The 14,310-nt window shown below is 43.6% G+C and overlaps 1 protein-coding gene across 1 annotated transcript in view; it reads left to right on the top strand.

Annotated features, from left to right (window-relative positions):
* igf2bp3 (insulin-like growth factor 2 mRNA binding protein 3) overlaps nt 1–14,036 on the top strand; it is a 36,193-nt gene extending 22,157 nt beyond the window's left edge. The window contains exons 4-13 of the mRNA XM_072674477.1: nt 4,703–4,754; nt 4,836–4,899; nt 5,704–5,985; nt 7,098–7,232; nt 7,322–7,444; nt 8,435–8,570; nt 10,009–10,143; nt 12,223–12,294; nt 13,664–13,783; nt 13,887–14,036. Coding sequence (XP_072530578.1) covers nt 4,703–4,754; nt 4,836–4,899; nt 5,704–5,985; nt 7,098–7,232; nt 7,322–7,444; nt 8,435–8,570; nt 10,009–10,143; nt 12,223–12,294; nt 13,664–13,783; nt 13,887–14,036 — 1,269 coding nt within the window. The remainder of the gene's footprint in view (nt 1–4,702; nt 4,755–4,835; nt 4,900–5,703; nt 5,986–7,097; nt 7,233–7,321; nt 7,445–8,434; nt 8,571–10,008; nt 10,144–12,222; nt 12,295–13,663; nt 13,784–13,886) is intronic.
* Nucleotides 14,037–14,310: the final 274 nt, after the last annotated feature.

Genomic DNA, 14,310 nt, shown 5'->3' with positions numbered 1-14,310 from the left:
AAAATTTAATTACTTATTTTGTTGTATTTATTCATTATAAAAAATATGGGAATGATCCAACATGTCATATCAAAATAAAAAAATAAACAAATTATGAGATCAAAGTAAAATGAATGTTCAGGTAGATCTGAAAAAATACAGTAAATTTTCTCTTTTTAAAATGTGACTGTGTAGAAGACCTCGCAAGTCCTGTGGTGGGACTATTGTGCAAGTGCATGTTGCGGTGACTGTTAAAAACAGTGTTGTGCGGTTCTAAAACACACATTTCAGGAGAACCTCTGCTGTGAAGGTTTTACACAACCTACAGGAACCAACCTCGTTTCTCACGGCTGCTCGGCTGCCTCTGCCCCATTCACTAGAAAGAGTCCAGAAGTACTGAGAGATGGGGTTCTGATCCAGAGCTCGTCTTCCGGGATGCCTGGAGGCGTCCTAATTATAAATGTAATGTTTATTACAACACAATTACTTGGATTTATTGTATTTATGCTGTATGCTGTAGCACACCCTTCATGAAACCGAGCTTCCACTCTTCTGAATCTGCTTTATTAATGATCAATTATTCAGTATTTATTAAAAACATCAGTAAAATAATGAAGGTTCTAAACCACAACTAGAATAATGCTGATTTTAGCTTGTTGAGGCCTTTCAGGAGGCAACCTAAATATATTTTTTAAATATAGTTTATCAAATGCTTTTTTTGATGATTATTATTATTATTATTATTATTATTATTATTATTTCCTCTTATTTCTCCTACATGCTCTCATTTGAGAATAACTTTTGTTAAGGTTTCACACAATCTTTGAGAAATCTCTTCTGAATCTGCTTCATTTATGATCAATTATCCAGTATTTATTAAAAACATCAGTAAAATAAAGGTATTAAACAATAACTAGAGCCATGCTGAATGTAGTGTAATATGGCAGCACTGGTTCAGCTTGTTGAGGCCTTCTGCTGTTTGACTGAGACTGATGGTGGTTGTAACCTGGAGCTCTCCTTCCAGGAGGCAAGCTAATAAATAAATAGAAATAAATAAATTAAATATTAGTTTTTCAAATATTTATCAATAACTAATTTATTGTGGTTTTATTTTCTCATTTGTCCTGCATGCACACTTTTAAGGAGAACTTTTGCTGTGATCCTGAAACCGTCCTTCGCTCCTCATTTTCTTGCTGACCCTTTATTTACAAATGAATTACCCAGATATTAATAATAAATATCTGTAATGTGTGTTTTATGTGTATATGCACTAATTAGTGCTTTTAATCCTGGAAATGTGAAGGGCCTGAGTGTGTGATGCTTTTTAATATACAGATTTGACTGTGGAGAAAGTCTCGGTATTGTGTGTGTGTGTGTGTGTGTGTGTGTGTGTGTATGTGTGTATGTATGTATATATATATATATATATATATATGCTTTTAACCTTAGTCTTACTGGAGAAAGCTGATTACACTAACACACCCGTGGCTTTCTGGGACCTCAGCAGTTAGCGGCTGCTGGTGTCCACATGCAGGGTAGGAGTAGTGTTTCTTAGGCGGTGATGTAGCTCAGTAGGCCTTTTGTCTTAACGCCATTCAGAATGAAACACGTGGTGCTGAGGGCTTAGGCCGTGTGTGTGTGGGGGCGTGTGTGTGTGTGCGCATGTTCGGAGGGGGGTTGCTGTGTGTTCTGCATGATGGCGGGGCTCGGAGACATGTCAGCGCTGTGGCCAGGCTCTGGGAGCTCAGCTGGGTTTGGATTGTAACCCACTGCCCCCGAGTGCCTGCAGGGCCTCTCCATGTGTGGACTCTGTACATCTACCCCCCTCCTCCTCCTTTCTTCCACCCTTCCTTCACATGAACTGGTTTCCTAGAGCTGGCCACACCCCCATCTCCCAACCCCCACCACTAACCACCTCCACCATTTCACTCTCGAGAGACTACCTGACTCTCATTGGACGTGCTGACTGAGATTGACCGCTCACGTGTCCAATGACTCTGGCTCCTCTGCAGCACAGCGGATTTCCAGAGCGGAGCCAATGGGAGGGCTCGAGGAGGAGGAAGCGGGGGGTGAGTGGGCGTGTGGAGGGAGGAGATGAGGTTCGCATGGTGGATGTATAGAAGGGGCGTGTGCGGCTGAAGGCCTGTAGGCTTCCTTTTCCTCCTCGTGCTCACTGTTCCATAGCATGGGGGGGGGGGGGGCGGCGTTGCTGGCCAATGAGGAATGTCGAATGTTGGGGTGGAAACGTTCTCTTCGAAGGGGCGAGAGAATCCTGGTGCTTTGTCTGAAAGTTGGACGAAGACTTTAGAATGATTTTATTTATTTATTTAATTATTTATTTAGTTTTATTATAATTTGGTAAAAAGATAAAGGTCTTAAAGGCCTTAAATGACCGTAGCGGTGGCATTCAGATGGTCACCAATCCTCAAAAACTCAACCGTTCAGGAGAAGGAAAAACCTCCTGTCGATGTAGGAAGATTTGATTCCAGGTCATTTTGGAGCGTTTCTATTGGTCCATTTGTTACGATGTTCTGATCCAGTATAAAGGATCAGAAGTGAACCTTTACCTTCATGCTTGTGTTTAATAAAGACCAGTTTTCCAGAGCAGATCTACACTTTTACAAAAATGTTGTGGCGTCATTTAAAGAACCCTTTTGTAGCACCTTTTATTTTTTTAATACAGAGGCGTGTGAATGTGACAAACCTTTAATTTGGTAACATTTACACCAATTACCTTTTATTTTTTTATTTTTATTTTTTTACAGTAATTTAACGCCAGTTACCATTTTACACAATTACCTTTTTACACTAATTTTACATCAGTTATCTTTTTTTTTTTACAGTAATATTACACCAGTTACCTTTTTACACAGTAATTTTACACCAATTACATTTTTTACACTAATTTTACATCAGTTATCTTTTTTTTTTTACAGTAATATTACACCAGTTACCTTTTTACACAGTAATTTTACACCAATTACATTTTTACACTAATTTTACATCAGTTACCTTTTTTTTTTTTTTACACATTAAGTTTACCCCAGTTACCTTTTTTACATCAGTTACCTTTTTTTACACTGTAATTTTACACCAATATTTGTATATTTTTATTCATAAGATTTCCCAAATTTATAAGTTTTCCCATAGTTCTTCATTTCTCTCTTAGCTTATTGATGTTCTCACACATATCTGGATGGGGACACCAAGCCTGGACCCTCTTTAACATGATTGATGACCCTTTTACACTCAAGACTGACCTGTTTTCTAGATCTATAAAACAATGGTTTTATAATACGGAGGCGTGTGATTGTGAAGAACCTTTAAATGGGAGAAAAGGTTCTTTTTCTTAATCTTTTTAAAGGTTCTTCACATGCTTCCATTATCAAAATGTGTTTAAAAAAATTATTTATTTAAAATTGAGACCAACAGCTGTTCTCTAATGGAATTTGTAGCACCTTCAATTTTAAGAGTGCCGTCTTGGAGCTCCATTGCCATACACTAATTAAAATGGTCCATGCTCAAGTAGACCTGTTCTGACCTTTTCAGTGTTTTTAAATGACCGCTTTCACATTTACTTAGTGTGCCATTACTTTCTTACCTCCTCCATGTTCTGGCACCATGCCTGGATGTGGATGCCAAGCCTGGAATCTAGAACCTTCCCTTTTTTTCCCTTGACCCGTTTTCCAGAGCAGCTCCAGTCTCCTAAAAGAACCTTTTAAATCTGGTTGAGAACATTTTTCAAGAGAAGCTTCTTGGCTTTGAAAAGGTTCTTTAAAGAAACTAATTTCTAACGCAGATCTGGTTCTTTATGGAGGTGAAAGTGGTTCTTGTGTGGTGTAACTCAAAGAACCTTTTGTAGTGGACTCTCCATGTCTTTAGTGCCCTGTATAAAAAAAAAAAACGGCTGTAGGATTGTTCTAGCACTGTGAGCATGGGAACACTAAGCCTGGACTCTAGAACCGTTCTCCTTTTAATGGAATTTCCTTTGACGTTTTAGACTGACCCGTTTTCTAGAGCTCTCCAGGCTTTGGGACCATTGTGTGGCGTCACTTATAGAACCTCTGGTAGAACCTTTTTATTTTTAGGACTGCAGTGTTGGAGACCCGTCACCAAGCACTGTTTGAGCTGTTGATCCAGGCTCAATCGGACCCGATGCTGATCATCTGCAGATCAGTGCTTAGGCTGGGTTGAGTGAAATAGATCTGGAATCTAGAACCGTTCCCTTCTCATGTGATATATTTTTGTTTTCCCACCCTTGACCTGTTTTCTAGAGTAGCTCCAGTCCCCACAAAAGTGTCATAGAAGCGATGATGAACCTTTAAATCGGTGGAGAACCTTTTACATCAAGGTTCCTCAAGCTTTTAAAAGGTTCTTCACACATTCCCCTCTATTACAGTTAGAGATGGAAGTGGTTCTTCCAGAGCATCACCAAGAACAAACCTTTCAGACCTCAGAAATTGCTTTCTTAGCTGTGTGGTAGGTTCCTAGGACCCTGAAATGTCTTCAGTTCAACTCTAAAAATGGCTTTGTGGTACTGAGGGTTCTTTTCGTACCTCCTCATGGTTCTTGCCCCATGTTTGAATGGGGACACCAAGGCTGGACTCTGGAACAGTCCCCATTTAGCACACCAGCCAAGTCTGGTGACCAGCAGAATTGAGAATTGAGATGTTTGAAGGAACCTCTGACTGTAGGTTCACCCTCTGTCTGTCTGTGTCTGCAGGTGTTGGACGGGTTATTGGCTCAGTATGGCACAGTGGAGAGCTGTGAACAAGGTGAGTGGACCGACGAGGACGTCCTGTCGTTTGTACCCTGGACGTTCGTGTTGTTTAAACACTCTGCCTTTCTGTCCGCAGTGAACACGGACACAGAAACAGCCGTGGTCAACGTGAGATATGGTGCCAAAGAGCAGGCCAGACAGTGAGTACACCACTTTCTGGAGGTTGAGCTTCTGACCGCGGGCCGTATCTGGTCAGCCGAAGTATCAGCTCAGCGCATGGTTCCAATTCCTTCTTTGTTATTGTAATGCTGCCACCTATTGACCGCTCAGAGTCACTGCGGTCAGTGTTTTATTCGGTCTGGATAAGATCCATAATCACATGGCGGTCTTGGAGCTGTATGACTGATATTCAGTTGGTATATTGGTACCCAGCCCTGCTGTTGGGGGCACCCTGGCTTTGCCTGTGTTGAGGTGGGTGGAGAACATTGACATGAGCAGGGTGGAGGTGAAGGACAATGACTTAAAATACAAAACTATTTAAATAAAATTTAAATTAATTTAATTATGAACGCAACCCGTCCTAACTGATCAGCCAAAAGGCATGAATTACATTGATCTGGGTCCAGTGGCTCCTGTCAGGGGGGTGGATCTATTGGGCAGTGAGTGAACAGTCAGTTCTTGAAGATGATGAAGGTGATGAAGCAGGAAAAATGGACAAGCGTAAGAATCTGAGGCACTTTATCTAGAACATCACAGTCTGGTTCTTGTCAATGACTGGGTCAGAACATCTCAGGCAGGTCTGGTGGGGTTATCCTGGTATGCAGTGGTCAGTACCTACCAAATGTGCCCCAAGACACAAAAGTCTCACTGATGCTCATGGAGGTCCCACCTCAGAACGTACAGAAACGTACAGCATTAGCTAGGTGGTCTTAATATTTTGGCTGATCGGTGTGTGTATGCTCCTCTGCACTCTTCAACCCCTCTCTCCCTCTTGTCCTCTCCAGAGCAGTGGAGAAGCTCAACGGTTTCATGATGGAGAGTTACGCGCTGAAGGTGTCCTACATCCCAGACGAGACGGCCGTCGCGGACTCCTCTGCGATGGGCAACAGGAGAGGTGCAACGCCTCGAGGCCCACCCCGGCAGGGCTCGCCCACTCTGGGTGGTGCCAGGCCGAAGCTGCAGTCTGACGTGCCGCTGCGATTGCTCGTGCCCACCCAGTTTGTGGGCGCCATCATAGGCAAAGAGGGCGCCACCATCCGCAACATCACCAAACAGACGCATTCAAAGTAAGGACGGTTCACTGGCTTCTTTATTAGACTGTGTGTTTATACACCCAGGGTTATACGTTCATCATCCATTTCTGACACTAATGGTGTTCTATGCGGTCAGTGTGTTGCTTTCAGTAATTTCAGAAACAATAATATTAATAATAATAATTTAAAAAATAATTTTGATGATAATGGTGCTGTAATTGGATCAATATTGTCAGTTCAGTATAAATTTCCTTTCATTTTCTGAAAAATAATGTCCCCTCTATACAGGATGTTTTCTCTCACTGTAAATCTACTTGGTGTGGTGGTTTTTTTTTTTTTATTTATTTATTTATTTATTTTTATTTATTTATTTATTTATTTATTTATTTGTATTTTTTTTTTTTATTATTATTTTTTTTTTTTTTAAAGCATTAAAATTTATTTAAATTATTTTATTTTTTTTTTAATTAAAAAGCATTTTTAAGCATTTAAAATAATCTGTAATTAATTTTCTTCCAATATCTTTTATTAATACTCAAATATTAGCAGCGTGGCAGCTGGAAGGGTCCAGGGTCTTACCCTCCCAAAAGCCCTCGCTGAGAGGCCGGGTTTAGCATGTGGGCGTTAGCATTATACACATAGGATCTCAATAGAAATGATCCAAAATAATAAAATCTCTGAATAAATCTTTTATATTGTCTAAAATTGGAAGTTAAGAAGGTTTCCTTCACCTGTAAAACTGCTATTTTGGAGATACAAGGTTGCATGACTGACAGTACGGTGAATCTACTGTAGCTGCAGAATGAGCTGTGCAGCTGACCCGTGTTGAGAGGCTGGGGATGGTCAGTGGTGTTGAATGATGGGCAAATTCTTCATTCTTAGAGTCCTTTTGTTTATATATGGTCCCTTTTGTTCTGTTTGTTTTGTCTTCTGCTGTTGCTGTAATGTAATGTAATAATAAATAACAGCCCATAATAATACCCTGTCATGAGGTTATTAGTTCATGCAACTTTTATCCTAGGCTTCCCCAAGGCTGTAAGTGGTGTATATTTGCCTGGCTGGACGTTCAGTGCAGAATTTAGCCCACTCTGACCCCTTCCTGAATGTTGACTGCTATGCTTAATTCTGTCTGTATGAATGTTTAGGATTGACATCCATCGGAAAGAGAACGCGGGAGCGGCGGAGAAGCCCATCACTGTCCACTCCACTCCAGAGGGCTGCAGCTCTGCTTGTAGGAGCATCATGGAGATCATGCAGAAAGAAGCCCTGGATACCAAAATGTCAGTCTGCGCACTGTCCACACATCTCACGGGACGTCCGTATAAAGGGACTCGTGACTCACCTGTTCCTGTCTGCCTCTGTTTAACAGCACTGAGGAGATTCCTCTGAAGATTCTGGCCCATAATAACTTTGTGGGACGTCTAATTGGAAAAGAGGGACGCAACTTGAAGAAGATCGAACAGGACACTGGGACTAAAATCACCATCTCGCCGTGAGTGACCCCTGCAGAGTACTGCCACTCGTACGGTTTTTATACGTCCTCAAATAAATGTTTAAAGGTTCTTTGGGCAAAGTACTGCTCAGGTTCTGCTGTAGAAGCTCCAGATCTCATCAGAACAGATAAAGCAGCTGAACATAAATCCAGTAAAAAGGAGAAAGAGCTTCTCATTCTGAAGAAAGAAAGTAGTGAGATCTTGTCGGTGAGCTAGTCTGAAGAACAGAGCTCGGTTCCTCCAGGGTTCTCCTGGACGCCCCCCAGTCCAGCCAGCACAGAGTGGATTAGGGGTGTAAGAAAATAAGAAAAATAACAATATCAGAGTATCGCAGTATTCTGATTTGTAATGCGGTATCTTTTCTTAATCACCGTATTGATTTTAAGAAATGCATGTACAAAGCGGTTCATTTTGGACTGCGTTTAGACCTCCAACCACTAAATGGCAGTGTTGTACACACTCAGATTGTATACACAGGATGGCGTTTTTTGTTTTTGTTTTTTAATAAAATGATTTCTAAAATCTGCTTAAAAATGCAGTTTATGATTGTTTATAAAATATATCACAATATATTGTAATGAATCGATTTGTAACTCCTGTCGATTTGTAATATCCATCATATCGCCAGGTTCTTGCCAATACATAGCCCTAGCGTGGATGTGTTCAACTCCATTAGCAGCAGCAGCTCACCTGATTTACCATCATTAAGCCCTGTTTTATCACCAAACCAGGTGTTGATCTGAGGAGAACTCTAAATAATACTAGACTCCATGAGGAGAACTTTGGAGATGTTCTAATGATGAACACAGTGATGGAGAACCTCCACCACTTTCTGTAGGAGTGATATTATTATTAGTGTTTATTGTGATATCAGTGATTTACTGAGCAGATAAGCCGCCTTCCACTCTGACCTACACAGGGGACTAAAACTTTTGCACAGTGCTGTATGTGTATTTACGTATGTATTTTAATCTAAATGTCTCTCTCAGTTTGCAGGACCTGACTCTGTATAACCCGGAGCGCACCATCACAGTAAAGGGCTCCATAGAAGCTTGTGCCAGAGCCGAGGAAGAGCTCATGAAGAAAGTCCGAGAGTCCTACGAGAACGACGTCGCCGCCATGAACGTATGTGAGCACAGCATCGCTCCAATGGGAAGACCAAAAAAACCCCACCCTGTTTAACACACTTTTGTGTTTGTTTGATTGACGATAATGGCTAATGAATCATAGCGTTCACATTTCTTGTAAATCGAAGACTAGCATCACTGGTTCTGATCCCGCTCCTGGTTCATGCCGCCTGCCATCAGCAGCCGGATCCTGAGGGAGCACAATTGGCCTTGCTAATTCTGGAGGGTTGATGTCTCTCTCTCTGTCTCTCTCTCTCTCTGTCTCTCTCTCTCTCTGTCTCTCTCTCTCTCTCTCTACATCACTCCAGTGTGATGCTGGCCGGCAGTGGTGGCTGCTAGCCGTTTGATTGGAGGCGGTGGCTGGTTGTGCAGGTGTCTGAGGAGGCGTGTGTCGATCACTAACCCTCTGCAGTCTATAAGGGCGTTCTCTCAATTTTTGCGAATCATCTTAAAGATTTCTTCACCTTTAAAGGCACTTATATATAAGATAATACCCACATGTTTTATATCAGGATGTTCAGAACAGTCTCGGCTCTCTCTGTAATGAGACCCCATGTGACCTAGAGCACTGTGAAGAGAGAATCCCACCCTAAACCTGGAAAACTGAAGTCAGATTTTAGATATTCTGCATATTTCGGATAAATAAAGGAGTCTGAGCTTCACTAAAGCAGTGGAATATGTGAATACTATAGTCTAAAGGTAAAGGTGCATGCATTTTACCCATCTGTGATGGTAAACACACACAAGAACAGTGAGCAGCCAACTCCAGCACCCAGAGGGGAGAAGTGGCAGCTTGTCGAGCCCGGGTATGGAACCAACAACCCTGTGATCAACAGCCCTGAGCGCTGAGCCACCACTGCCCCTGTATTTAAACGGTAGAAGATGAGGTGAAGTGTCTGTTGGTCAATTTTACACAAATCCCAATTAAAAATTATGCAAATCCATCAATTACAGATGAGGGGCAGATGATGGACGCACAAATCCACCAATAAGACACAGGTCGAGATACTCGTCTCCGCCTCCTCCAGTCTTCGTAGCCTCGTAACTTTGGATGCGAGTCACTTATGATCTGCAATGGAAAGGGCGGAGTTTACAGATTCAGGAAATGTCTGAACCGTGTTTCTGTGCTGTATTATTATAAAGATATTATTAGAAACATAAGCGTTGGTAGACTCCGTAGGGTTAATGTGCATTTTTTAAAAATGTGCTGAGAGGGCGGAGACGAGCGAGTACTAAGAGAGGGTCTGCTCCACGTAAATAAACAGTAATAGTGGCAGTGGTGCACAAAGACCCAGAAAGTCCTGAGGAACCCCGAAGTCTGATCTGGGGCAAATCTGAATTCTGCTTAAAGCCGAAAGCGACACACAGCGGTTTTCTTCTCGGCTCTGATGATGTGTTATTAATCTCTCGCTCTCTGTGTCTGTGTCTCCCTGCAGCTGCAGTCGAACCTGATTCCCGGGCTGAACCTAAATGCTCTGGGTCTTTTCCCGGTTGGGGCGAGTGGAGGCATGTCCCCCTCTATGGTGCCAGGACCCCCTACTGGAGCTCAGGCTGCCTACCCATCATTTGGGGTAAGAGAGAGTTTAAGATTGCGGGGGGGCTGCATAATTAGGCCTGGTAAAGACCTTCCTGAAACTTCCTGTTATTTGAGTCCCTGGATTCACTCTGGCATTACTCTCACTGGAGCAGTTTTGGAGTTGGGCGCTTTGGCTTGTTCTGAATGGCCTGGTTGGTGAACAGAGGCTGCAGGGGCTGATCAGTTCCAATCTTGGAAGGTGGTCCAGGAGGTTTCTCTGCTCAGTTGCCACAGCAGTTTTAGATCCCGCTGTTCTGATTTTGATTTGTGTGCAACTTTTGTTTTTATTGTGGAATTTTTTTATTTTATTTGTATTGATTTTTTTTTATTATTATTAATTTTATCTCAATCCCCTCATCATTCTGATCACTTGGCACGATTGGCATGTGACTGAAAAGCTGTGTCCTGATCAGACCGTTCGTAGGGCGAGCAGCTTCTCTAAAGGCTGGTTTTGACGTTCCTGAAATGCAGAATCCAAAAATGGTCAGAATGGCTCTGCACTGCTCTCCTAAATGCATGGTGGACGTCTTCAGCCCTCATTAGGAGGCCCGCTGCATGTCCTGTCTGGCGTCTCTGAACCACAAACAACAAGCCAGCCATAAAAAGATCACAAACTGCTGTAAAGATGAGCTAAATCTCTCCAAGCCGAATGGAGCGCTTCAGCTCAGCCACGGTCGACTAAGCCGGCCAACCTAATGCCCAGTTCACACTACACGATTTTAGCCCAGAGCGATCGCTCGCAGAGTAAAAAATAGATATCTAGCCTGATAAATATCTGGACCTGTCGGTGAGTCGAAATCCTGTAACGTAAAAAGTGTCACGAGCAGGTTGTGAATAGCAGTAAGTGCGGTGTCGTGCTCCAGCCAATGAAAACGCAAGGAGGGAAGAAAGCCGAAGAAGCGAAAGGACTCATTAGGGCTGGGCGATATGATAAAATATTGTGATACAGTATTTTTAAGACTTTTTTTTTTTTTTTTTTTTTTTTTTTTTTTTTTTACACGATATTGATCACAATACATATAATCACACTCTTAGAAACTACTATTCAGATCCTCTCCTGTACTGAATACAGTGATTTCTACTCAACATCTGCTGCTCTTCATCTAATGAACCCAGTCTAATTACACTGTTATTAATGAAACCTGCAGCTGATCAGTGTTTATTAACACTAACAGTCTCCTCCATATGATTAGAAAAACGTATTGCCACAATAACAAACAATAACAAAATGTATCACAATATGATAAAATATCATCATATTGCCCAGCTCTAGGACTCATTAAATCCAGCCTTATCATGCATCTACGGGTCTGTGCATCTGTGGTACAGGGGCATAATACAATAATTATTATTATTATTTTATTTTTAGTATTATTTATTAATAATTTTTTTTTAAATTATTATTATTATATCATTTTGTTTGCCCCCCAAGCTTCCTCCTTTTTTTTTTTTTTAAATTAATAAATTTTTTAAACTGGACATTTTTCCATGTTAAAAAAAGAAAACTCACGCATGGTATCGCCCCATCCTCCGTCGCTTCTTGCGTGTGTTTTCATGGCAAAAGGAGAGCAGGCGGACTTGCGGCAGTCGTTGAACAGTTGTGTAGCGTGCGAACCACAACCATCTAAACGTTCACCTGAGTGTTACAGGAGATCGAGAGTGTAGTTTGAGCAGTACAGCGCCCTGACGCCTCTTCAGGTCGTGTAGGCTGTCGAAGCTGCAATTCGTCTTGCTTACAGTGTTGCAGTCTGTATCGCATCGCCTGCTTCTTGCCAGCCCTGTTTGATGGGAGCAGGGGCGTCACCAGGGCCAGATCTGTGGAGATGAAGAAGCCGGGTGTGGAAGTTGAATAGGACAGTTTCGGTCTCTAGAGGGTTTGATTTTGGGGTTTTGCCAGACTGAACCCATGATGGAGAACCTGGTGAGCAGACCCAGTGGTGTCGGTCATGGGAGAGGTTTGTACAGTAGTGTTCTACGTGCCCTCAGAAAGTACACACTTCAGTGAGTGTTGGAGAGTGTTATAGGTGTGTGTGTAATGGGTGTGTGTGTGTGTGTGTTGATGTTTCTCCCATAGTGCAGCGCGTTTGGGAGCGAGGTGCCGTTTTGGACCTCTGCACAGTCCCCCAGCAGTAGTCCAGCCCTCTCTGTAAGTTCCCCCTACCCACAGTGCACTGCACGGCTTTTGGCTGCCTGCTACCAGACTGTCCAAAGACCATGGACATTAGCCGGTGCCCCCCCCCCCCTTCCCTCCACCCCCACCCAAACTAACACCGCTGCAGAGAATGCAGGGAGTGTGGTGTTTAACAAGTGCTTGGTGTGTGTGGAATGGCATATGTTGGGAGAATTTGTGTGGGTGTGTGTGTGGGGGTGTGTGTGGGGGTGTGTGTGTGTGGGGGTGTGTGTGGGGGTGTGTGTGGGGGTGTGTGTGGGGGTGTGTGTGTGGGGGTGTGTGTGTGGGGGTGTGTGTGTGTGGGGGTGTGTGTGTGTGGGGGTGTGTGTGTGTGGGGGTGTGTGTGTGTGAGGGTGTGTGTGTGTGTGTGGGTGTGTGTGTGTGTGTGGGTGTGTGTGTGTGTGTGGGTGTGTGTGTGTGTGTGGGTGTGGGTGTGTGTGTGGGTGTGGGTGTGTGTGTGGGTGTGTGTGTGTGTGTGGAGGCCGGGTGATTGCTTAACCTGCTTGCTCTGTGCCATGAACAGTGGTCAGTGGAGTAGGGATTTGCTTTGGGATCAGCCGTGTTCTGTGGGCTTGACTGGTGGAGTTGTGGTCCTCAGTCAGATGAACATGGTTGGGTGGGTCTGTAGGTGGTGCACACACTTGCCCTGTGGATTTGCTGGAGATTAGGGCTCCAAATTCGGGCTTGAAAGTGCATCCTGTGAGCAGCATGGCTGCAGTTCTAGAGATGGAAACCCCTTGTAGATGATAGCTGGTCAGCAGAGAATGGTCAGCCTGGTTGGAGCTGACAGAAAGGCTACAGTAGCTCAGATACCCACTCTGTACAATCATGGAGAGCAGTAAAGCATCTCAAAATGAACACCAACACAACACCTCCAACCTTGAGGAGGATATAGAGCTACAACAGCAGAAGAACCACGTCAGGTTCCACCTCTGTCAGCCAAGGACAGAAAGCTGAGGCTGCACTGGCTCAGCACAGGCTCACCAACACTGGACAGCTGCAGACTGGAGGAACGAGCCTGGGTTGATGGTTTAGGAGTTCTGCTGAGGATCACAAGGGGTCAGGTCTAAATTGGGCACCAACAGCATCTATAAATCCATGGACCCAACCTGCCTTGGTTGGTGGAGGTGGTGGTGTAATGGGGTCTCTGCATGCTTTGGGATGCCAGAGGCCGAGAGGCCGCGAGTATCGTTGCTGACCATGTGCTGATGTGGCTCAGGATAATAAAGGGTCATTCTGGCGTGAGCTTGAGGAGTTGGGTCATCCGGGGAAATTTTCCAAATGTTTTAGGTCTTTGTACCTTCATATGCATAATGGCTGTTCTGGGTTTTTTTTGTCTCAGCAGCAACCGCCAGAGTCCGAGACCGTCTATCTCTTCATCCCCGCCCTGGCGGTGGGTGCCATCATCGGGAAACAGGGCCAGCACATAAAGCAGCTCAGCCGATTCGCCGGGGCGTCAATCAAAGTAAGTGACTGGTTATTAATGATGTCCTGTTAATGATCTCGAAACGTTTTGGGAATGTTTGAAGAATCTTATGAAGAAGCCTTCCTTGTGGTTCTTCTGCTAGATTGCTCCGGCTGATGGAATGGATGCCAAGCAGAGGATGGTCATCATCGCAGGACCACCTGAGGCCCAGTTTAAGGTACTGGAATTTAAAGTGAGAAGAGTGCTGGAGTCTAGTCCTGTCAGAGATGTGTTCAGAACCATTGCTTTTTGAAAGTCAAGCTTCATAAAGTTCATAAATCTCGGTACGTCTTAAGAATCCATGTTCAGGCATCATACTTTGCTGCTGAAGTGGCATGTTTGGAATGGAGAAAGGGCTTGCAGTGAATGACTTTCGCCGTGTTTTGCACTCTGCTTGTGTTTGTAAGAGGAAAAACATTCTGCTGTTGGGCTGTGAAGGGGCCGAGACGCATCTTTTTGGAGGTTATCTGATGGTTGACCTCATTCAGAGTCTTTTCAGTGTGTTTTAATATGGAGAAACTTGCTGA

The sequence above is a fragment of the Salminus brasiliensis genome, chromosome 3 (genome assembly GCF_030463535.1).
Source record: "Salminus brasiliensis chromosome 3, fSalBra1.hap2, whole genome shotgun sequence".
NCBI classification, from domain to species: Eukaryota; Metazoa; Chordata; class Actinopteri; order Characiformes; family Bryconidae; genus Salminus; species Salminus brasiliensis.
The sequence above is the reverse complement of the archived record's forward strand: the minus strand, read 5'-3'. Positions and strand labels throughout refer to the sequence as shown.